Source organism: Passer domesticus, chromosome 4 (assembly GCF_036417665.1).
Source record: "Passer domesticus isolate bPasDom1 chromosome 4, bPasDom1.hap1, whole genome shotgun sequence".
Taxonomy (NCBI): domain Eukaryota; kingdom Metazoa; phylum Chordata; class Aves; order Passeriformes; family Passeridae; genus Passer; species Passer domesticus.
In genome coordinates, this window is record NC_087477.1 from 74,913,052 (window position 1) to 74,936,632 (window position 23,581).

At 36.9% G+C, this 23,581-nt stretch overlaps 1 protein-coding gene across 15 annotated transcripts in view; it reads right to left on the reverse strand.

The window, feature by feature from the left end:
- The window catches only part of ADD1 (adducin 1), a 62,442-nt gene that overhangs the window by 5,658 nt on the left and 33,203 nt on the right, over window positions 1-23,581 (reverse strand). The window contains exons 4-17 of one of the 15 annotated variants that reach the window (XM_064418822.1): window positions 22,937-23,088; window positions 19,654-19,734; window positions 19,040-19,189; window positions 17,974-18,117; window positions 17,724-17,822; window positions 17,139-17,315; window positions 14,938-15,282; window positions 11,784-11,885; window positions 9,867-9,956; window positions 9,754-9,771; window positions 8,945-9,037; window positions 3,009-3,165; window positions 1,794-2,168; window positions 942-1,037 (exon numbers count right to left, since the gene is read on the reverse strand). In XM_064418822.1, coding sequence (XP_064274892.1) covers window positions 942-1,037; window positions 1,794-2,168; window positions 3,009-3,165; window positions 8,945-9,037; window positions 9,754-9,771; window positions 9,867-9,956; window positions 11,784-11,885; window positions 14,938-15,282; window positions 17,139-17,315; window positions 17,724-17,822; window positions 17,974-18,117; window positions 19,040-19,189; window positions 19,654-19,734; window positions 22,937-23,088 — 2,079 coding nt within the window. Of the gene's footprint in view, window positions 1-181; window positions 232-941; window positions 1,038-1,793; window positions 2,169-3,008; window positions 3,166-8,944; window positions 9,038-9,753; window positions 9,772-9,866; window positions 9,957-11,783; window positions 11,886-14,937; window positions 15,283-17,138; window positions 17,316-17,723; window positions 17,823-17,973; window positions 18,118-19,039; window positions 19,190-19,653; window positions 19,735-22,936; window positions 23,089-23,581 lie in introns of those variants that run through there. The other 14 variants (XM_064418834.1, XM_064418833.1, XM_064418823.1 and 11 more) reach the window with 14 other exon arrangements.

Consider the following 23,581-nt stretch of genomic DNA (forward strand, 5'->3'; position numbering starts at 1 on the left):
CTTTAACATGAGATCTGCAACTGCCTGGAATTGCATGGAATTGAGAACTAAAGAACTCAACATCTCAACTGAAAAAGCCTGCTTTTTTTAAAAAAAAGCAAAACCAAAAAAAAACTTAGTAAACAAAGATGCAAGAGTGAAGCAAAGCACAAAAGCAGGTCAGAGTATGGAATGATACTTACTATGGTAACAGGTATTCTTTAGCATATCCATCTCCTGTTTGTAACGCAGCCACAAGAAGAAAAAAGCACAAGTAGAGAATCTATGCATTCATCACAGCCATTGTGTTACGTTAGAAGAATGGTTGCAACCATTCTTGTAGAAAACAGAATGAGATGAAGTAGTGAATGGCAGACTAACAGACAAGTGATATATCCAATGTACAAGGTAAAGGAAACAAGACAATAATTGGATTACACCTGATCAAGATTATAATTTTACCCTTTTTTAAGGGAATTATCAACTTTAGCTAGCCCTGCTCTCCTTTTAGTTAAAACTATGACAAAAGGTGAGCAAATAAGCAAATGTAGATTCAAATTGAGTAGGAAAAATATTTACTGAGGTGTAATCCAAGTACAATAATGTTTAAGAAATGTGCAATCAGTGAAGAAGATTTACCAAAGCATCTAGATATGTGTCTGGTTCACCATCAGACACGATTTCATTTAGTAAAAGCAATTACCTCATAGAAAATGTACAAAAAGGTAAATCAGTTGAGAAACACCAAGAGATGACAAGGCAATTCTGAAGAGATGGAAATTTGTCTTTATATTAATGCACACTTCTTTATTATTGTAAACGAAACTGTTAGACTCACAGTTCAGTGGAGTATCTCGTAGGTAGTACAACAATGAAACACAAGAAGTCATTGACTGTTATTAGCTCTAGTTCATGTTCTCCATGCAGTTACTGGCCCCCCAGCCCCAGGGAGCAGAACTTACCTTCCTCTATTTTAATGGGCGTGCTGGGAGGAGTGTGGGCTGAACTGGGCTCAGGGGGGCTTTTCTCTTTCTGTGGCCTGCCATCTTCTGAAGGCTCTGCAGGGGTAGGCAAAGGGAAATTAAGAAGGCAAATAAAACCTCTCTGCATATAAGAAAACAAGTGTCCTTTTGCTCCATGCACAAAAGATACCAATACATTTTTCTGAATCAAAATTCTGCCAGGGTATTAAATAATACCAAAACAAGCAAAAGAAAATTAAGTGATAGTTTGATACTAAAAACACTGTTCAAGTCACTGTTGTGCTCTGTAGCTCTTTCTGGAGGGTTGTTTTTTTTCTTTAAGCAGGCATGAATAATCATTTAGGAATTGGTATATGCTGCTGTTATAAAGAAAACTTGTGAGGAAAACCCACAAGGAATATATAAACAAATATGGAGTAGGGGCTATGCTACCAGGCCTACACAAGTAACATTCTTTTGCTTGCTTTGTATTGCTGAAATTTGGAGTAAACAAAATTGCATCCCAAAAGAAAAGAAGACTGCACAGATAATCAGAAAAACATGCAGTAATTATATGATTCCAAACAGATTTCACAGTGGTTTGAGTATTTGTTATTAGTAAGGAGGGTTCTCTTTGCTTCCAGCTTTAAATAGCCCTAGATCCAAAGGAAAACATTAATAGAGTACACCATATATCAGGAACAACACTAAAGTGTTGTTCCATCCAGGTCACCTACACAATTAAAGTGAAATCAGTCCCACAGATGAGAGTCAACTGACAGAATCTCCACATGGTGAGATAAAGAGGTGGTTCCTTGGATTGCAAGCACAGCTGTACCATGTTAGTAATACCTGAGGCCTCAGCCAAAAGGTCAGGATCAGACCTTAATGCTTTGATCACTGCAGTATGAAATTCCTTATGGGAGGACTTCTGCCCATCTGGCTCTTCTCCATTTAGATGTGGGAAGCTTTGCTGCATGGTCTGACAAGGAACCCATGCAGCAGCAAACTGAAAGTTATCTAAAGACTTTGGCAGTGATGACACGTCACGATCCTGTAAAGTCTTCGTATCTGCTCCTTGAAAGGTGTTTGATCTCCCTTTCAAATCCAGAGATTTTTTATCTGACGTGTTTTTCTCACTGATGGGCTGATTTCTAAGCACTGCACTCTGCTCCCCAGCTGGTGTCTGTCTCAGTAACACAGTCTCTCCATATTTTGATACCTTATCTAAGAAGGATGTGGCATTGTTACTGAGAGAATAAAGGTATGCAGTTAAACAGGCACGACAGCACAGCATCCCCCCACCCCACCCAGTACTTCATAAACCAAACACAAGGGTTCCTACATTGTGGTCCCAAAAAGCAGCTGCAGGGGACATCCACTGTGAAAAACCAGCATTTTGGATTCTTGCATCACTCAAGTTCAAAACCTCACAACAGATGAGCATTCTAAGTATCATCCCTTAAAATTATTCAAAAGTAAAGCAGGAGAACACTTGAGATGCAGCAACGGCCTCTTTTTATAGCACAATTCTGTCATAGGGTAATTGAAAAAGTCCATTTTGGTAGAAGTCCCCACAAGATGTCACATTTCCAAGCAACAATCAATGTTATTCTGTATCTTCTCCATTCAATGTATTTCTCAAATCCACAAATTTCAATGACTTAAAAACCTGCAGTGCTGCTGCTGTAAAGCACCACCATTCCTGACCTTAGCCCAGGCTCTAGGGCCACGGGAAACAAAGCAGAACAAAACCAGTACCAAAACACCTTTCTGATGGAAGTTTTCATCTTCCTACCAGCAGGAGTAACTGGCCCTACTGCCCTGTTTGTCTATAAGGACAATTTTAGAGTGAGATCTATGCATTTTACAGAACACACTTAAAACACTTAGATCACACATTTTATCTCAAACATACTTTTCAAATTTCTAATTCACACTGGAAAAACTGAAACATACAAAAGCTGGGTAATTCATCCATGGCCTTTGCAGGTAACCCACCTTTCAAATTACTAAGAAACTTGCTGGTACAACAATTGCAGAAAAAACACACACAGAGAAACCAACCTTCTGGTCCCTTCTGCTTTCTTTCTACTTCTTTGCGATACTCTTCCAGTTCTCGATCAGTGAGTTTATTGAAGGGATTTGGTCCTGTTGTGCTCACTATGACTTTTGGTTGATATTCTTTCTCAATTATTGCCTTTGATGCAGTCACCAGTTCTCCCTGGCAAAAGAAAATTAAGATACATCTGCAATCAAGCAGTAACTTGCAGAACTTTTAGAGGTTTAGAGGCTACAAAGCAACCAAAACAAAAACAAAAACATAACTTGGAAAGTGCTACTTTTTCCTCTTTTAGATTTAAAAAAAAAATCTATTGCAGATTTTTTTTTATGTTATTCACAGGAGGTTAATATAAAGGAGAAAACAAGTCTCCCCCAGGGAATATCCACCATTAAGCAGTAAATCAAACAGCAGCCAAACAGTCTAGCTGAATTATATTTAAAGTCACAAAAGTTTATCAAGTTTCTTTTTCTCACCACAAAAGAAACATGATACCAGGCCCACCTGCATGGCAGTCTGGGCACAGAATACTCAACGGGTCAAGAACTCAGCTCATGGGTATTTTTGTTTCTGTTCTGCTTTGGTTTTTATTATTATTATTTTGCTTTGGGGTTTTGTTTTGCTTTCTATTTTTTTAATAACAGAAAAGCCATTTCTTGCAGCTACTACATTACACCTAACAGATTTTATAGTAAAAAGCCATCTTGTATATGTTCTGTATATTCCAGATTAACAGCTTATTACAAGCCATTTTAAAGTAATTAAGGTTAACTGTAATCAGATACAAGTTAGCACATTTACATCTATAACATTTGTCATATAAGCCAGATAAAAAGTTACACAAATAAAAATATAACAAGCAATTCTAAGTACAGCAAGTTCTGGTGGACAAAAGCAGCTGCATCAGAGATTCTCTAATGTTAAAGTTTTTCATTTTTCGTCTCTAATCCTACGGTAAAGGCTACAGCCACTGGATTTTCATTGTCTGAGGTACAGAAAATGCTTGCCTGGAGATAGCTGCTCTATCTCTCAAATGACTTGTCTAAGCATTTGGGTTTTTCCACTGGATACACAGAACTCTGACACTAGTTTGTTAATGACTGATGTGAACTGTGCCCCACGTCATGGTGACACCCAAACTGTCTTCATTATGAAAAAAAGAGATATTTGAACTCCATCACCCAAGAGGTATGGGCTACTGATTGACCCAAGTCATCTCCATATTCAGTGTTGCCTGTACAATATTTAGAAGAAAGCATCAGAAAGCACAGTTCAAAAATATGCAGTGCCTAAAGAGAGACAAACATTCCATCCCATGTCCACACTTAATGGACAAGCACGGGGTGGCCACTGTAAAACTGAGGATGCAAATAGACAGAATGCTGTTCTGGATGGCAAGAGCTGCTTTGGACAAGCTGTCAGCACCAAAGAGGTGACAGACAAGGATGTCTGGATGGAAGGGGGAAAAGAGCAGTTCTGAAAGCCTGATGAGAGATCTCCAGAAATCTGGTCTAGAGCAATCCAGGGAGGTAAGATGGATGTCAGAATCTATGCTGCTCTTCAGGAAGCAAACACCAGAGAACAGTGTAACAATAAACCTCCACTGCAAGAAAGGAATGATCCTGAAAGCAACTGCAGGAGAGAAACATCTCTAAAACATTACAGATCACTTCCATTTCCTCATAAAATAAGAGGAAAATTCATTCTATATGCAGAATGTCAGTAGAATGACAAAAGCCTTTTCTCAAGGCATATCCATGAAGCATTGATTTGACAGTAACAGCTTTTCACAGAAGATAATCCAGAAAAGGGTCAGAGAAACATCAACCTTTGTACAAATCCTAATTGTTTTGTAGAAAATTCAAAACACCCCTAAAATGACAGGTCTCAGCTTTGAATGATGGCAGAAAACTGATGCCCATGGAAATTTTATATTTCCCTTTCTGTCTTTGCCCACACTTCAAACTAAGTCCATAGTTTTAATTGAAACTCAGCATAAGCAGCAGGACCTTGTAAAGCACTGATCTCAGGCAGAGTTTCTAGAGTTTACTGGGAACAAGACACACAGTACCCATTAGTATCCCTGGAATTTCTAACAATCTCTTTGCATGTAGCAAATTAAATCCAGAATTTCTAATGAAGCAGAATGTTACTGAATGCCTGCAGATTTAATGGTGACAAACAGCAAGACAGGCAGTTTGCAGATGCCTGGTGCACTGGCATGACGTGTTCTCCCACTTAGGAGAGTACCTTTGTTAAATACTGGGAACAAAAGCAACAAATCAAGCTTATCACATTTACTAGACTGAAAAAAAAAGAAACCAAAATTAAACCCTCACAAAAACCACAATGCACACAGTATTTGTACTTGCTGAGTAGCTTTGACCCAAGACAAGCAGCCTTGAAAAGATCAGAGGCAACAATGTTGGATCATAAAAGCAGAAAAATTATATGAGAGATCAGAAAGGAAAACTTTTATTTTATTTTAAAAAATTATTTTTATCCAGTTTTATTTAATATCAACAATATTGAAGCTGTTCAAAGGCCACCAATGAAAATGATACTGGTAGAGGGACTGAGTCTATGTGGGAAATAAATTCTAGTACTATGTTAATAAGTTCTGCAATAGGGTTACTCTATACCAGTATGATTACTCTAAACCATCATTACTTCTAAATCAATAAGCAGATATGTTTTACTTCACAGAACAGGCCACAGAACAGCCTTCTAAGAATTCAAATAAAAATATACAACACAAAATGAAAAATGGGACAGAACAAAAACAAGTATAAAGGACTAAAAAGTTCAGAACATATTTCCACTGGTAAAATGTGACACTAAAATAGACAAGACTTTGCAGAGCTGTCAACCTGACCATGCCATTCAGATTCCTAAGAATGTTCAGAAAAACTGAACAAGAAAATTGGTCTGGAGTTACTTCCAGTATTAAAGAGCCTGTAGAGAGGGAATAATTTCTCATAGACTCACACTCTGTTTCAACATGACATGAAAAAAATTGATGTTCTAGTGATCTCATTTGGATTAGGTTGATCCTAGTATTATTTTGATGATGATTCCAAAAATATTCAGATGACTATTTGAAATTTGATCACATGTGTATGCACTCAAATATCAACAGCATTTTGTGCACTGTAAGAAACACTGGACAGATTATGTTAATGAAGAGAATGCATTTTCACTCTCTAAGGGCACACACAAAGACACAAAGGGAAAGCCATTTATAGCTAATGATATGCAATTTGCCTTCATATTAAACATGGACTTCATACTTCCTACATGAAATTTAGAAAATTAAGTAATTTTGTAACTTCTAGACCAAACCTGGCTTTTAGAGAATAATTCAAAACTGACCATTATTTAACAGGCAAGCACTTCACCTTTTTCTCAGGGATAAATATGACCAAAACTGGCACTTTATATATGCCAATTCTTCTTTCAATCAGACAGGAGGTTATTAATAATGGTCTAAGTTAACATTTGCTCCTAACACAATGTGACATTAATGCAGTGCCTTTATCCAAAACACCAAGACTCCTGAGGTACTGTTCATGTAGAAGTCACCACTCAAACTCAGTGCCACCCCTGGGGCAGCACTGAGAGGGTCTGGATTAAGAACAGGATTTCCATTCTGAAGGAAGAGACCCAAAATGGGTGACTCCCTTTCTATTTAAAATTACTAAAAATTCATGTGAATTTATTTTCTTATGAGACTGCAGAATGGTTGTTGATAAGAATAACCAACATTCCCTGTCAATCAGCCAAGACTGCAGCAGAAGCTTGGTTAACCAAGTCTGACCAGGGATAAAATTACATGATGCACAAGGAGGTTGTGTTGCAACATGGCCAGGACTTCTCAGAACATGGATAAAGCAAGCAACAAGGCAAGATGGAGAATTCACTGCTGCAGCCATAGGCACAGGAGCTCAAAGCAGTACATGCACTCTGTACACAAGGAGGCATTTCTTCATCCAAAACAGTGTGCGTTAGTATTTGATATAAATCTCAACATTAACTGAAAACATAATACACTGTAAGTGTTGCTGCAATTACATGAAACTTTTTACATGAATTGTCATTGAGTGGCAAAGAATTTGTCAACTGAAAACTTGTAATTGTATGGTACCTAAAAGTCCCTAAGTCCTTGATGTACAGGATTTTTCAGTTTCATTTAAATTTTCAGGTGAGGTTTGTGTGGGCATCATAAGATTGCTTACACTTCCTTTGTTCCACAAAACACAATTGTTTTATGGCAGAATCTTTCAAGGAAATTTCTCTGGTGGTTGTCTTTTGTTGCAGTTATTTTTGGGTTCATTGGATTTTCTGGTTTGGGTGACTTTTTTTAGAAGGAGGTTGTTTGGTTTGGGTTTTTTTTTTGCTTGTTTTCTTTGGTTTTGTTTTTTGGGTTTTCTTTTTGTTTGTTTGTTTTTTTGTTTTGGTTTTTTGGGTTTTTTTTTGTTTGTTTGGTTTTTTGTTTTTTTTCCCCAAATAGGAAATTATTAAGCATTTGGGTCACAATCCATGTTAAAATAATCATATAATATTTCATAAAGATTATGAAATAGGCTACTTCTATTTCATAATTACTCCTATCATTTACAATGTGATCTAACTTTGCACACTATTTCAGGAAGAAAGGACTTTCACGACACCACAAAAAAATGAAACAATTTGGACATCTAAACCATAATAGGATACTACTAGACCAGATCACTTAACCAATAAACCATTTGCTGGTTCTCTACCATCTGTGAAAATACATGTAAACTATCTGACTACTTTTATAGAAAAGCTATGTCATTGTTTGAACATAATACTTGAAATATATTACCATTAAAAAAGACCTGTGCTGTGATAATTATAATAAAAATAATTTTTCACTTTGAAGGTATTATTAAGTGGAAAATAAAAATCATGCACTGCCTGAAAAAAATTGGCTTTATTTTACTTTTTGTCTTAAAACCAGAAATGGTGTTTTATTATTTTTCCTTTCAGAATATAGACAAAACAAACTGCAATGTGAAAAATACGACCATCATATTCTCAGTAAGACCCAAGTATCTATAATGCAAACTGGCTCATTCCACTTTAGAAAGAGTTATAAAACCACAAGGTTTCCAACAATGGTGTAATGCAAAATATTCTGTATTTTTTTCATGCAAAAGCTATTCTGTTAATGAGGTGTTTAGGCATGACCTAAAACCAAGATTTAAGAATCTTTTAGGTAAAACACTGGAGCAGAGGAGGCACTGATGCTTATTTACACACTGTGCTTCCACACTAGATGTGCTCTACAAAACGTTATTTGCAGTGTGCACTGCTCCATTCAGTCAGCCCCAAGGACTGCCCACCCCACACCTCTTGAACTTATTCTGTAGTTAATGGATATTATGCAAGCACAAACATGACAACAAGTGTGAAAGCAAATCAATTGTGCATATGTGAGGCATTACTTAGCAACTCTTGTAGCTAACTGCAGGAAGTATGAAGGAAGCCAAGTGTCCAGCGCTCTGGGATCAAGAGTTGACAGTGTTTGTCACATAACACACAGAGAATTTCTCAGAATTACACTGATGTAATCAGGCCGAGATTAAGTTAACTCTAAATTGATCTCAAATTAGAATAACTCAACACTAACAGCATGCATAAAGAAAACCTCTATATGCAGGACCTGATCAGCACCTTAACATCAAAAGTGTTTCCTCACCAGCTTCTACAGACAAAGATCAAGACCCTTAAGAAACTCTTAACAGACTAAAGTAACTGTTTGCATCATCGCATATACATAATTTGAAGATTCATCTATTTTAATTTTTTAAAGTTTTCTAGCCAAATCATTTCTTACAGAGGAAAAAGGTCAGGGTAAGGAGAGGTTAAATGAAGGGTGAACAACAGTATTTAGAGCAGTATGACAGGGCAGTACCTTTCTAACAGACAGAGATTTAGCGGGACTAAAGGCCTGCTCTGTGAGATCGAGCCCTTCAATAGATTCCGTACAGTCTGAGAGGGGAGCATCCTGCAACAGTAAATTGAGTAAACAGAGCAAACCGAGCCCGGGCTTTACAACATCAACCAAAAGCACTGTGATGCTTGCTAAAAACATGCAAAGAAACAGTAACTGTAGATGAAATTGCATATGACAATGAACTGACATGCACACAATGTGACACCCAACATGAATAATGCTGTGGTCATGATAAGACTTGCCAATCTTTAAAAAGTATTATCAGAAAATACTTATCTGGGCAGTTGAAAGCACTTGGATATAAAAAGCTTTATTCAGCTATACAGTATAACTGTACAGCTCTAATTCTTACTTTACTTGAAGCTTTGATTTATAGTATTTTGTATATCCAGATATACTGCTTTTAAGTTTCATTGATATAATAGCTTTTTTCCCCAAACTGCTCTTCAAATAAAATATTATGAAGCATGAAATCCCAATTTAACACTAAACACTACTGCCCCACAGTGAGCATGGTGTGCCCAGTATTAATCCTTCAAGATACATCAACTCAGAAATCAAACAAACAAAAAGCTGTCACAAAGCCCAACTAGTTTTGAACAAGACTGTAACCCATATAAATAAGGCTTCTGAAACTCATGCATTACATTCAGCAAAAAAACCAAGAAGCATCCTCCACAGACATGCTTGGGCTACATGGCTGAAGCCTCTAGATTTCTGACCCTGAGCACTCTTGCAAAGACAATGGTGTTACCTCTAAGACTTACCTTATAAACAGTTACTTTCTGCCAATTAAAGAATAATTTCATAGTGATATATTAGGTGAAAGCAGAGGATATTACAGATTAAGCTAATAGTTTTAGGAATTGAATACTCTCACCTGTACAAGGCTCCTGTCCACAACTACCCCAGAAAGAACCTGTGACTGAGGGCCTGCTGTTTTAATATCCTGCAAATTTTGCTCCCGGATCTGTAAAGGAAAGCAGCAAAATGAACAACAATCACATGAACAACAGAGAAAAGTTGATCACATTTTTGTGTATGAAAAAGGGTGAGTGAACCTGCCATCAGGCAACAACCAGTGCTAACTGCTGTGGCCACAGGGCTGTCAAATGAAGCTGGGCTTATAAACACCACCTGAACATAAATGTTCAGGTTCCTGGCTGTTTCCTCACATTTCTCAGAATTTAGTCTTTAAGTACCATCAAAGTTGTTGTCCTTTGCTTTTTAGCACTAGGTCATGGCAAAACAGGTAACAGATAACTCCAATTTGGAAAAATGAGGACAAACAGAAATACTACCTCTGTACTTTTCTGTCTATTCTACCTGACCAGTCAGTTGCAGGATGCTGTCATTAGCCATTAGTTACTGATATGGCACCATAATATCATCTTTATATAGAAGTTACTGTAAAACACTGCACAACTTTCCATTTTTGCATCTACTCAGGATCATATCCTCAGAAGGACATATAAATAACTTATCTGTGGATAAAATGGACACTCTGGAGTTCTCAAGAACACCCATTTTCCTGCATCCTAAATACCTCCCAATTATTTCAATACAGAAGATGGGGACAGAAATCAGATCTCTGAACCTAGGTATTGGCTATTTAAATTAGATATCCTTCAGTGGTAAAGCATTCATGACAACTGACTCAAAATTTATTTCTAAAATATTCTGGCTCTTGTTCCAAGATAAATTAAGAAAAGCATGCATCTTAAAAGGCCTCTACTTTACAACTAAAAAGGGCATTGACTTCATAAAAAATATATGCATACAAGTGCACAAACAAGAAGTATTATTAATACTTGGTATCTCAAAGCACAAGACTCCCCCATCTTTTTCACTTGTTTCTAATTTACTACCCTTCTCATCACTGAGAAAGTATAACATTTGAAGACTTATTCTCTTAGTCACTTCATTCAAGTTTTTAATAAAACAAGATTCGTGTTTGAAACACAAAGAAACTGCTTGGAAGTTTCACGGTAATTCTCATTTCAGGTGGTTATTATTTTACAGTGCCAAGCATAAGTTCTGTTAGCTTTATATAAATTATTTTAGATTCCTGCTAGTATCCCTGCACACAGCCTTTCTTTGACAGAATGCTAACTCTCATGTACCATGTGGCCATCAGAGGTATCAAAACAATCCAGAACAAGTTAAATATTAAAAGATACCAGGGCATATTTTATACTGTAAAAGAAATAAAGTGAAAAAAACCCAATCCATTCAGTGCTTTCCTGTTGGTAGACTGGACAAGAAGATATGAAATTCAAAACCAGGAAAATTAACTGCAAGCTCATTTCAAAAAGATTAACTTGCAGTTCCAAGGACAAAAAAAGAAAGTCTGCAACAATCACAGCATATTAAAATACAGTGAACTGAAATATGGAGAAAGATCTATAGACTATTTTGTCTAGGCCACAAAATTCCAACTGGTATTACCAAAACAGGAAAACAGGTCACTAATGTAAAACTACGATCTCAGGGTACAGAATTATTACCATAAACTCAGGACTGGATGTTTCAGAGGTACCCAGCAACTGGTCTAAGAAAAATTAATCTTAGAAAAATGTCTTCATATAGTGAACAGAAATACCAGCTTTTTCCAGGAGGAGCTCAGGACACTTAGGAATTGTTTCATTATTTAGTTATAAAGGGAAAGGACAACACCAGAACTGTGTTACTGAGCCCCCTAAATGTCATTATAGCAAAGCAAGTTAGCTCATTACAAGTACACAACTTAATTGTAGTGATGACCAAAAAAAGAAATCATTTTACTGCTATTACAAACCTTGTTCCTCATTTCCTGGACCTCCTTTGGATTGGTGTTCAATGGAACAAACAGATTAGGGACAGCAGAGGTGGCAGTTCTATGTCCATCCTCTTTAGTCCACTGTAACATCAAGAACAGTTGCAGAGTCAGAGCTGCTGTAATGGCTACGGACACTCAGAGCAGCAAAGTCACATCACAGTTGATCATGCATCATACAGAGCAGAGAACTGAACCAATGATTGCATTCTTCTACTCATTCCTAGGACTAAGTTGCTTTCTTCTTCAGTAATATAAACTGTACCTTCAGATACATTTTCAGAGATCAGAACCATTCTATCAAGTCAGGTTAGTAACAAGTAGAGAACCAGTTAACTTGCAAATAACTTTCACCCAACACAATGCCATTCCTATGTGCAGTTCAGAGATTATGAAGACTGAGGGGTTTTTAAGTTGGTTTTTTGTGCCCTTGACCACACTGACAGCTGCAGCATTTTGTGTTTCTAGAAAACACCTACTTCTCACTTTAGAAATAGATATATTAAGACAGGAGTAGGAAAATGCCAATATAATTACTTATTTTTAAGGCATTTTTATTAAGACATTTCTCAATGAGTTCGTACTTGTTTAAAAAGGACACTATTCCTCACCCAAACAGAAGTACAGCAAGATCTAAGACATGAGCTTTAAGACCCTGTTAGTGCCATTTTCATTTTTTGCACTTGGTGTTTTTACAGAATAACACAAGAGAGACACAGAGATCATTGATTCAATCCTCTGGTACCCAACAAACATCAAAGCAAACTTAAAGCATAAGATGACAGAAGTATGAAAAGCAATGTGATGTCACTATCCAGGTTTAGTGAATGATTCTGTACTTGAAGCAGGAGTGGGCATCACCAAAGTTTTGCATTAAAATAAGCTACTTCAGCAAAATGATGTTACCAGAATTAGTTTCTGCACAAACAAAGAGCTGTACCAGCAGAGCAACCTAAAGGAACAGTTTGGTGATGTCAAATATTTTATAACTCATAGCTCAGAAGGTTACAAAAATATCCCAAACACAAGCTTTAAGCGCTTCATGGGCTCCTCATAGATGGTTGCTTTATTTGATCTGTGCATTTAGTATGGAGCACTGTTTAATTTGATGCACAACTAACTCTTTATCTTGATATATTTACTTTGTACAATGTCCTAATTTCCAATCACTATTGCATAGAAAATGCACTGAACAGTAAAGCAAACCTGTTTATAGAGCAAATGCTAAGCATTTTTTCCTGAGTAACTTCAAGAAACAATAAGATAGCCAGAAACTGTCAGACTTCAGAAAGCAACAGAATTTTAAAATGTTTTGCAACTGTAAAGTAAAAAATGGAATGAACATGGAGCTGTGAAATACTCACTGATGATTATCTTCTCAGATAAAAACTACTCCAGCTTTTTATTAAAGATAGTTTTTAGTCAAAACAAATATATATATATAAACAACCTCAATATAACAAGCCACTTTAGCTTAATAGCAAGCATTAAAAAATTGAAATACACGAACCTTTTATACTGTATGAAATTATCTACTGCTTCAATATATCATTAAACCAGTCTAATTTGTGACCAAGAATTTTGCTTCAGTCTTTCATTGATAATTTCAAATATGAAATACTACCTACTCTGTGAGCTGATGGTGAAAAGCATAAACTGGTCCAAACATACACATAGCTTTAAGCTATGGTAAAACTGTTTGATCAAGGTAAATCTGCATCATTATAGAGCAATATGACAAAACCATATCTCAAAGTAAATCTCTAATCAGGGTTAAATGATAATTTAGCTTAGTTGATAGTGCCAACAATGAATGTATTTATTAATTTCTTAAACCAAAAAGAACACCACAAAAACACCACAGAGAGAGCACCTCTGGGTTTTTTTGGGACTTTCTACATGTTAACACTACGTATTTTAGCATACATATTGCCCAAGGAATAATTTCATAAAAGGATTCAGAATATAGAGAACCCCGAGTGTATTCAGAGGGTTTTGTAGAGGTAAATAAAAATTAAGGTGTTCTGGAAAAAAATAATGTGGTGGGTTTTTTCCAAGACTACTAGTTTTATATTTTTAAGACTCACCTGTAACCATACTAGTACTATACACAGTACCACTACCAAAGTACTACTGAACTCCTGTGGCTGAGCTTGAGGTCAACCATTACAAAAGGTTGTATCCTTGCAGATCCCTGCCTTCAGTTCAGTCACCGTATATGCCCAAGAAAATATCAAACCCACAGTTACACACCAACAGCTAATGATGTCCATTTGAAAGCAGTTGATACTTTTGCTTTTCAATTAACATATCTTTCAGTGCAAAATTTAACTGTAAGCAGCATTGATAAACAAAAGAGAAGCACCGGTTGCAGAATCTATCGATTAGTGCCTGCTGATGGCCTGAGCTGCACTTTAGTCATGCCGCACCCAGCTGATACTTTAGGAAAGACTTTCCATTTATGGCCATCTACTTACATGCAACACTACATGCAGAAGGCAGCTGGTTGTGAACACACTCAGAGGCTTTGGGGTAGACAAAAGTGTAGTAAACAGGACAGGAAAAGGAGCTGAGAAACTAGACAAGAAAAAACTGCTTAAGCGGCAAAAAAGATTTAAATACTTTGAAATCAATTCAATCCTCTCATAGAGAAGATTGCAAATACCTTGCAGATTAAGTTAGTGCATGTTACAGAAGGTAGAAACTTGATTTTTTTCTTATGTACTTGTACAAAAGTACATTTAATTGTTAGTTTGATTTTGAACTGAAAAGCTTTCATGCAGAGAGAATTAGTAGCTCCCTAACATAGCTGTCCTTAATGAAACCATTGAAATGCAGAACCCATTTAGTCAAAACTATAATTCAAGGTTTGGTCAATAGCTTGGAAAGACAGAAAAAAACTAAAAGCTCCAAAGTCTTAAGCAGTTTTAAGTATTAATAAGCAAGATGATTTTTACAGGTCACATCTAATCAAATACAAATTAAGTGGTTAGTAAAACACATTTAATTTTTTTTTTAATATAAGAAAGAAGAAAATAATTAGGAGAGTTATCTTTTTCTTCCCAAAGCCTCTAAGTGCCAGCCACCACAAGTTGCTCTACATCATCTAACTATGAACAGTAAGGTAGGCACAGACCAAGCAGTTGGTAATACAGCTTGGCACGCAGACACCGGACGAGAGAGACTGCAGCAAGGGTTTCACGTGATCGTGTGTAATGTTCGTCCACACCTTAGTCTTCGACTTGGGACTGCTGCCATTCTGCCCTTCTTCAGAAGCATCATCCCCTCGGCCAGAGTTCAGCCACCTTGTCTTCTCTCGCTGCTGTTTCTGAAAACTGTGTCTGAGGGGGGAGGAAATGCCTGATTCGCCATCACTAGTAAAGGAGTAACCTGTGACACTAGCTGGAATCTCAACATCGCTGTACTTTTTAGATTTCTCTCTCAGAGCAGGGCATCGATACGGGTAGCCGGTTCTGTAACCCTGGAGAAGCAGAGCAGCAGAATTAGTCTTCCATATCTCCAAGTTTGTCAATAGACATCTGAAATATCACTTGTGAAAACCATTCTACAATACCTCTTCTATACATGGCTGCTCACCTGTTAGGGTGGGCACAGCCATGTCAAAGGGGAGGATGCACAGAAGTGAGGCTACATTAGCATCCTTTCCAATCTAAGTAACTTCTGAACCACTAATTTAAAAGAGTCACCATTTTTGGTAGCTCACACATCAAAAACATTGTATTAAGCTTTTATGAAGAATTTCCAGTAGTCCTGCAAAAAGCCATTGAGGTGACTGAGAGCAGTGCTACGGGTCTGCCTCTTCTCATAGTCGAGCAAAAAATTTACCACCTGTATTTTAATATGATAACACATTTTAAAAAATCCTTTTTCTAGGTTTTCTTAGGAAGGGGGAAAAAAAAGTATATTAGTGCTTCCTGCTGTTTTTCATTGAATTTTGAAGTAATTGCTTAAGTCTCTGGAGTTGGATTTAAGTCCAAATGGAGAATCATAACTTTTCTTTGTACTACATACCAGCTACTCATTTACACTTTTTAAAAAACTGTAATCAAAGATATCAACTGTTTCTCACAATTCTAAATCAAAGACATAGTGAGGCACCCCTATGAGAGGGTAGATAAAAAGATCTTTACTACGTTTCTACATCTAGAAATCAACATATAGTACACAAGGGAATACTTGAAGAATGCTACTTTTATGTCATTATTCCTCTCCCTAATCTTATGTTGTTTCACTCTCCCACTTCCTCTGAACTGTGTTTTGTTCCACCTTTAACCTTCCCTATTCACATTAGTCATGTGTGTGCATACTGTATTTCATATTATGCTCAGTATTTAACATACAAGAAGGACATTTAATAGTTTCTTTAAGAAGATTCCACTAGCAAAACATTTTCAAAATGTCTCAAAGGAAAGGTATGAATAGCTTAGTTCCCAAAGCACTCAAATTCTCTATCAAGCCAGCTGTAAAGAAACATCAGCCCCAGCTATGCAGACTTAGCCTTCTATAGAGATTTCATGCATTAAGCACTGCTTAGGCCTTACTTGGGTTCTGCTCCAACTTTTAACGATCAAAACAAATCTTGAGTAATTATCTACCACCTAATATAATTAACTACCCAATACAATATGTGGTTAATCATAATATTTAAGGTCTGTATTGTATGACTGAAAGCTCCTTTCTATTCCTACATTCCTACAATGCCATTTCTTTTATGATGCTGCTTTCTATGTGCAGTAAGAAACATAAAACTGGTATTTTCTAGAGAAACTGAAATCTACCAAAGGTATCAGTCAGATACGAGTCTGCTGTTCCCAGCCATGTCTTTCTCGTTGAAGCTGGATAGTAAATTTTGGTATCTGGTCATTCATTACAGATGGGTACTTACTGAAACCATGGGATCTGAAGGCTTTTATTTATTTAAAGCCTATCTTTTAAACTCTTCTAGGGACTAGCAGAATCTTAGTCAAATTATGCTGGATCTCAGACCTAATAAGACATTAATAGCTTTACACATTTTGGGAGGGGATGGAAAGAGGAGAAAATACAAACTGAGTACAAGCACCACAGTACTCTAATTTGGAAGAGCCAAATCCCACAAGATCTCCTCTGATCTCACCAATAACAATCAGATAACAAATAAGAAGTAAATCTGCTATCTGTACAACCTGTACAAAGGACACCTGATGCTTTTCATTTTGTCTCCAAGTCCTTGGGAAAGAACAGGTTGCAGGCTGTATAAACTATCCCAACTACATGCAGCTTTAAAAAACGTATTTTATACATTATATAAAAATCAGACCAAAAGGCCTGCCTTACCAGATTATCCAGCATCCGCATGAGAGCTTCAAACTCCTGTTCACCAATCTGCCATTTGGGATGGGATACAGTACCCTCACCTGCTGGAGACTCAGGGGAACGAGACTTGGCTTTATACTTCCCAGGATCAAGAAGCACTAAGTTGTCAGGGCCACCTGCACTGGCCAGGGTACGTACCTGAAATACAATAGAGTCATTAATTTCTTGTGGGGAATGGGGTGAAAATGACCAAAAAAACCCCTAAAAACCTGGCATAAACCCAGAAGAAATCTTCATTTTAAAATCAAATAAATACTAAATACTACTTCATTTAAAAACTAAATAAATGAATATGCTTGTATAAAAAGTTGTCTTAAGTCTTTGAAAGTATCTGTTTCAATGGGCAGCAAATGGATGGTTTCAATACAGTACTGGAATATTGTCAGTGAAACCCAAGTTTTGGATGCCCCCCCACAATATAGTGACACCACACATTGCTGTGTTAATTTGGATCCAAGAGTTGAACGAGTAAAGTATGCAATTATTAATCTGTTTGGAGGTGAATACAGCAAGCTGTATTATTACCTAACATATTAAAGCTCTTACTTGTATCTCACAGGCAAGCACTAGGTTATGAATATAGTAGAAAGCCTCCTCAACAGTCTCTCCAACTGATACTAAGCCATGGTTTCTGAGAATAAGGACCTAGAGAAACATTGAAAGAAAGTTAACAGCAGTACACCAAGTGTTTTCTTGCTCTTGATGAAAGAATATTTGCTATTGATTAAAGAACATACCTGTCACACAAACATACTGCCCCCCCCTTTTTTCTTTAATTCCAGATGCAAATACTGACCTTGCTTTTAGGCCCCAAATTTTTCTGAATAACCACCTTCTCTTCATCATCTACTAAAATACCATGGTAGTCATGATAAGCTACTTCCCCTAGAGAAAGTGCTTCAGGTGAAATTGGCAAAAGACCACACTTCATTGCAGAAACCTGAGAAATATAAAAACAACTGATTTAATTCCTTGCAGCACAAAAAGTGAAAAAATATAGTGATGAGAATTAAAATAAGTATATATTTTTATGTATTAATTGAATCTATCTTTACAGGTACATATACAGTGGTCTTATACTCCATCCTTAAAGCCTCTATTTTTGATAACTTTCAGAGAGGATACAAAAGTAGTATTGATTTTGGATCTGTCTCAATATGGTTTTTACACAAAAGCAACACAAATATAAAAGGATACAGGAAAAACCCCCAAGAAACCACCAAACCCCAAAATCAACTGCATCTTTCATTCCTTCCACTCCATTCAGTTATTTCCCCCTCCTGTCCCCATGCCAAAAGAACATCTTTGGTGATACAGATAATTCTGCAGCACTGCAGATAAACTTAAAAAATACTTTTAAACAGGCTAATCTGTAATTCACAATATTAGGAATTTGATAATTTATCCTTAAAATGGTTGTATCAATCTGTTTAATCAATTAATTTTAAAAAATCATCAGAATGTGAACACTGGAAGTCATGCTCTCAAAACATTCCAAAGAGAAAGAACTGAGTTGTAATCAGTTTCTCCAAACAGAAAGTTTCAAATATTTTAGAAAACCGTGACAAACTGTGCTTTACAAAACCCGCAAAACATGCTAAAGGTTTTATGAGTCACTGACAAAGACCTGGTCTTTTGTAGGAAAGGACACACATATATGACATACATATTTTCCAGTGATAGAACTCAATTTACTGTCTCAGGTAACAAACCCAGTAAGGACAGGCTCTGATTCAAACAGAACCATACTTGAAGACAAACCCTCCAAATAAAAAGCAAATCTATGACTGAGGGGCCCCACCTATTTTCCCTTTGGGAGGGGTGGGGGACCAGGACAAGGACAAAGCCAGAAGCGAGCTTACCGCTGCTCCTGCTGGGGTGTGGATATGGACAATGCACTTGACATCGGGGCGAGCTGCATAAATTGCTGAGTGCAACGTAAAGCCAGCTTGGTTCACTCCCAAGTTAGTGCTTCCACGGTCAACCACGTCTCCCTGAATATTGATTTTAACCTGGGAATGAAAAGAATTATTGTCATAATCAAGTCCAAAAAGTCTGATATAATTCAGTATCTACCACTAAGACTCTAAAACCAGTTGTCATCATTTATATCTGAAAGGCCTAAAGTTTCCCTCAACAAGTTGGACTCAACACCCAGCAGCTTTAAAGGGTGTGAGTGATTCACTGTCCAAATGACCTAATACCTCTTCACAGGTGGATCAACCAGAGGACCCCTGGTGGTGAACATGGGCAAATAAGTCTCTCAGGTACCTCAGCAGTACCAAAACCAGCCATGTTCAATAACATTGCTCTAAACATATTACACAACAGTACAATAGGACAGAATTTCAAGTTATATATATATACACACACACACGCATATTTATATATGAACATATATATGTGTGTGTATCTATGTATATATATATATATATATATGAATATTTTACAGCTATGAAAATTAACAATTGCTTACCAGACTAGATGCAGTGACTTCACTATAGAGGAGTCCAAAAGGTACAATAAGGAAATGCTCTTGCTCAGAGTTTACTCTGGCCTAAGGATAAAACAAGAGTAAGAGTTACTAAGAAGATTTTATTAAAGCATATAAAAAGACTCCAAACCATTAAAGTCACTTTTACATCCTGATTATGGAATGGGCAAGTATGCCTATAACACACTATGACTTTCATGTATGCTACAACAGATAATCAATGCACTGCACTGTTAATTAACTAATGTTGAACAAAACCAGTTGGCAGCAACATGCCAGCATCCTTCAGATTGGTGGAATTTAGTAAACCCTTATAGTCTAATGACAATTCACCCACTATGCATAAAATGAACAACACTGAGAGAAATGGGGGAAAAAGTTAGTTCTTTCAGTTGAATGAGTTTACACTCCAACTGTATTTTTACCCTAGTAAGACATAAGGTATAAAGCAAAAGGCTGTGAGAAAACACAAGAATTAGCCCACTAAAACATCAAGATCTAAAACATCTTGGTGCTGAGAAGGGTTGATGCTGGTGCTGGTTCCTGTGAGACATCTGTGAGCAGTACAGCAGACTTGCAAATTTTCTACCAAGTATCCTGACCTTCACTTATGCTTTTTCTCTCTCATCTCATTCACACAATCAGGGGTTTATAATACAAAAAATAATTTTGGCTTCAAAGCTTTTACATCTTGGGATGTATCTCTTAAAAGTCTGTACAATGAAAAATACAGGACATCTAGGTAATTAAGGTGTCTTTTGATGGTGAATTAATAGGCTTACTAAGTTTTACTGGACACATGAGCCAACTCCCTACTTTGCTATGAGTCTACCCAACATTTGGGTAGTTTGTGTGGCAGGTTTGGGTTTTTGGTTTAGTCGTTGTTTGTGGTTTTTTTACTTCAAAGTTATTTATGAGGTTTGAATTTCCTCAAGATGCAGCCACTTCATGCTGTTTCTGCCTCATGTCTTCTACTGCTTACAACATTAAATACACATACACTTTGCTATAGTTCTACTGCAGGGAAAATTCTAATAAATAGTTGTGCAGTCATGCAAAAGCTTCTAGCATAGTTCTGGTTTCCTTTACAACCAGCTGGGAACATGCTACAGCATAAGAAACTTAAACTGAAGCAGTCAGTTGAAGTTAATCTGTGCTTTTATGAATCACCAAAGTAGATCTCCACTACAGAAGTGCAAATGATCAAGAAAAATCTCTTCATTATTTATGCACAACAAAGAACAAGTATTATTCAAAATATCCCAAGAGCTAATAAGAAAGCTCAAATCAAAGACAAACAAGCAGAAAGACTCACAAACTACTTTGCTTTAGGATTAGATCCAATTAACAGCTCACACCCCCAGAGCAAAGCAAGACCTGGTGAATGATGTCTACCTTCTGTAAACCTGTAATCTCAAGTTCTGCCTGACCATGGAGACACCCAAGTTTACTCTACATTATTGCACTTGACATGAAAACCCTGGAGGTGCCCAAGTATACTCAACATTATTATACTTGGCAGGGAAGCTCTTGATGCTCTAATTCTGCTTCTGCGTCAGGACTGCACCAGTCTGAGCAATTCCACATTCAGTAGCTGTCAGTGATTGATAAGGATCCAAAAAAAGCAATGATACTCCACCCAGCTCCCTGATATGCCCAGATGGAAATTGTGAGGATATGAGAGTATATCTAACCCATTCTCCTCTAACACACAGGCTTATGACCCTCGCAGGAGGCTGTTGTACCTTTTCTCTTACTTCACAAGTGCACTGGCACAAGCTTTTAACTTGAATGCAATCACCCAGTAATTACAGCATCCACTCACAAAAAAAGGGAAAACCTGGAATCAAACACCAGCACTGCATGAAGTGGTAACATTCACCACATTCCAAAGGAGTGTCTTAGTACTACTTAATAAGCATAACAACCTTGTTCTGTATCAGCTTCTGAAGATATAAATTATCTTTCAGTCACCTTTCAGAATGCTGGAGGAGTTTGTAAAAGACAGTACAACTATGATTTAGGACTGCTGCTGACAAGCCAAGAGCTTTCCAGTACCTCTGCCATTCAGAAGTGACTAAAACATTTTCAGAATCTCATTTTCCAAGTGCTTTGATTGTCTTCCACCTCAACTGGTACCTCCTCTACTGGTATCTTCCTTGTACTCCTCTCCAAAGAAAGCAAACTCGAGGCATTTCACCCCAACTACATGCCCTTGCCTCAACCCCTTCCCTTGACATGCTGCTCTTCATTACATTTATCTTTTATCTAAATGTACAAACATTCCCAGGGCTGAACTTTACACTAGAAAGCCATCTCCAAACCTGCTTGCTTTTCAGTGCATTAATGTCCCTTTTACAAAATCACTTCTCCTGTCACATATGAAAAGTCTGGGGGTGGCACAGAGCTGTTTACAAGAACCATTATGTTGGCTATGTTCCCTTACAAAAGGAACCGAACGATCTAACCAATACTGGCTTGATCCTGTGCCTACACATATCATTTATCATCTTCATCTGTTCACAAATAATATGCCTTGAATCCTCAAAAAGCAGTAAAAATAATATTACCATATTTCATTCCAACTGCAACTAGAAGAATTGAAAATACATAAAGGACAACCTCTACTATGTAGAATAAAAAACAATTCAGCTCTGTTAGGACAACAATTGACGAGGCTGCACACCACAGCTGTGACTTTACTCATGAGACTCATGCTGACCATTCTTCCGGCGTATAAAACCTCCTTGATTTGACCTCCTTGTCATTATTTTTATGGATGCCAATGATTACTCAGTCACAAGGAAAATTGTTGGCAAGCTGCATTAAGCAGAGAACCTCACTCATGTTCAGAAATACTACGGCTTCTTTTTCAGAAAGGCTGGTACCTGAATTATTAAAATTCAGCTGAATGACTAAGAAGATATTTTAGTACTTCGCAAAAAAAAAGCAAGAAAACTAAGAACTGACCTTGTAGAATAATAAATACAATTAGTCAAAGCATTTGAGACACTAAAAGACTGAGTCTTTCAGGAATCTTTATTTCATCCTAAGAATTGTCATGTACACTCTCTCAAGACTCTATTCAGACTGTGGTAGCTGACATCCAAGCTGAAATGCAATGACAAATCTCTTCACTATTATACTGCTCTCAATACCACTTTGGTCTTCTCACACACAAAGAGAAAATGACAGATAGGGGAGGGAAGCAATTCCCTTGTATGTTAAAACAATTGGTTCAGTTATCTGTTGATTCAATACTCACTGTTATATGATTGTAAATAAGCTGAGACCAGCCAAAGAGATCTGCTAATCTGTAGAAAGCTGCCAATTTGCATCGTAACAACTTCTCCCCTTTTTCATAAGCAATGGAATCGGACCCTCTCAGATCATTTACTGGTGTTACCATGCCCAGACCTGAGGAGGAGAAGGAGTACAAAAAGCACAAGGCAGCTTGAGTTCAGTATCAGTTCAAACCTAGCAACATACACCACTATTTCATCAGTTCTTCTTACTGGTTTATATGAACACATTGACCTAAGAAATGGACAGTAAATTTTCATTCCTATAATGAAATAATTTCTATTACACAAATATAATGACAATCTTGAGCAAGGTTATTCAGCTTTGGTAGACTCAGCATTCATTTCCTTCCCTACTATAAATTAATGCTAACTTGACAGTGCATTCCTTAGCAAAATATTGTTTTTTTTCATCTCTCAAACTAATGACTGTTTGTAAAATACATCTTCATTGTTAAAAGAAAAATGTAATCCCAAATATTACACTTTTTGTGATACATATATTCCCAACAAGGAGAATTACATACCTAAAAAGATGCACACAGATTCATTTATTAAGAAATATTAAGTACAAGCTAGAGAGAGGAAGATTATGGTAAATAATACAA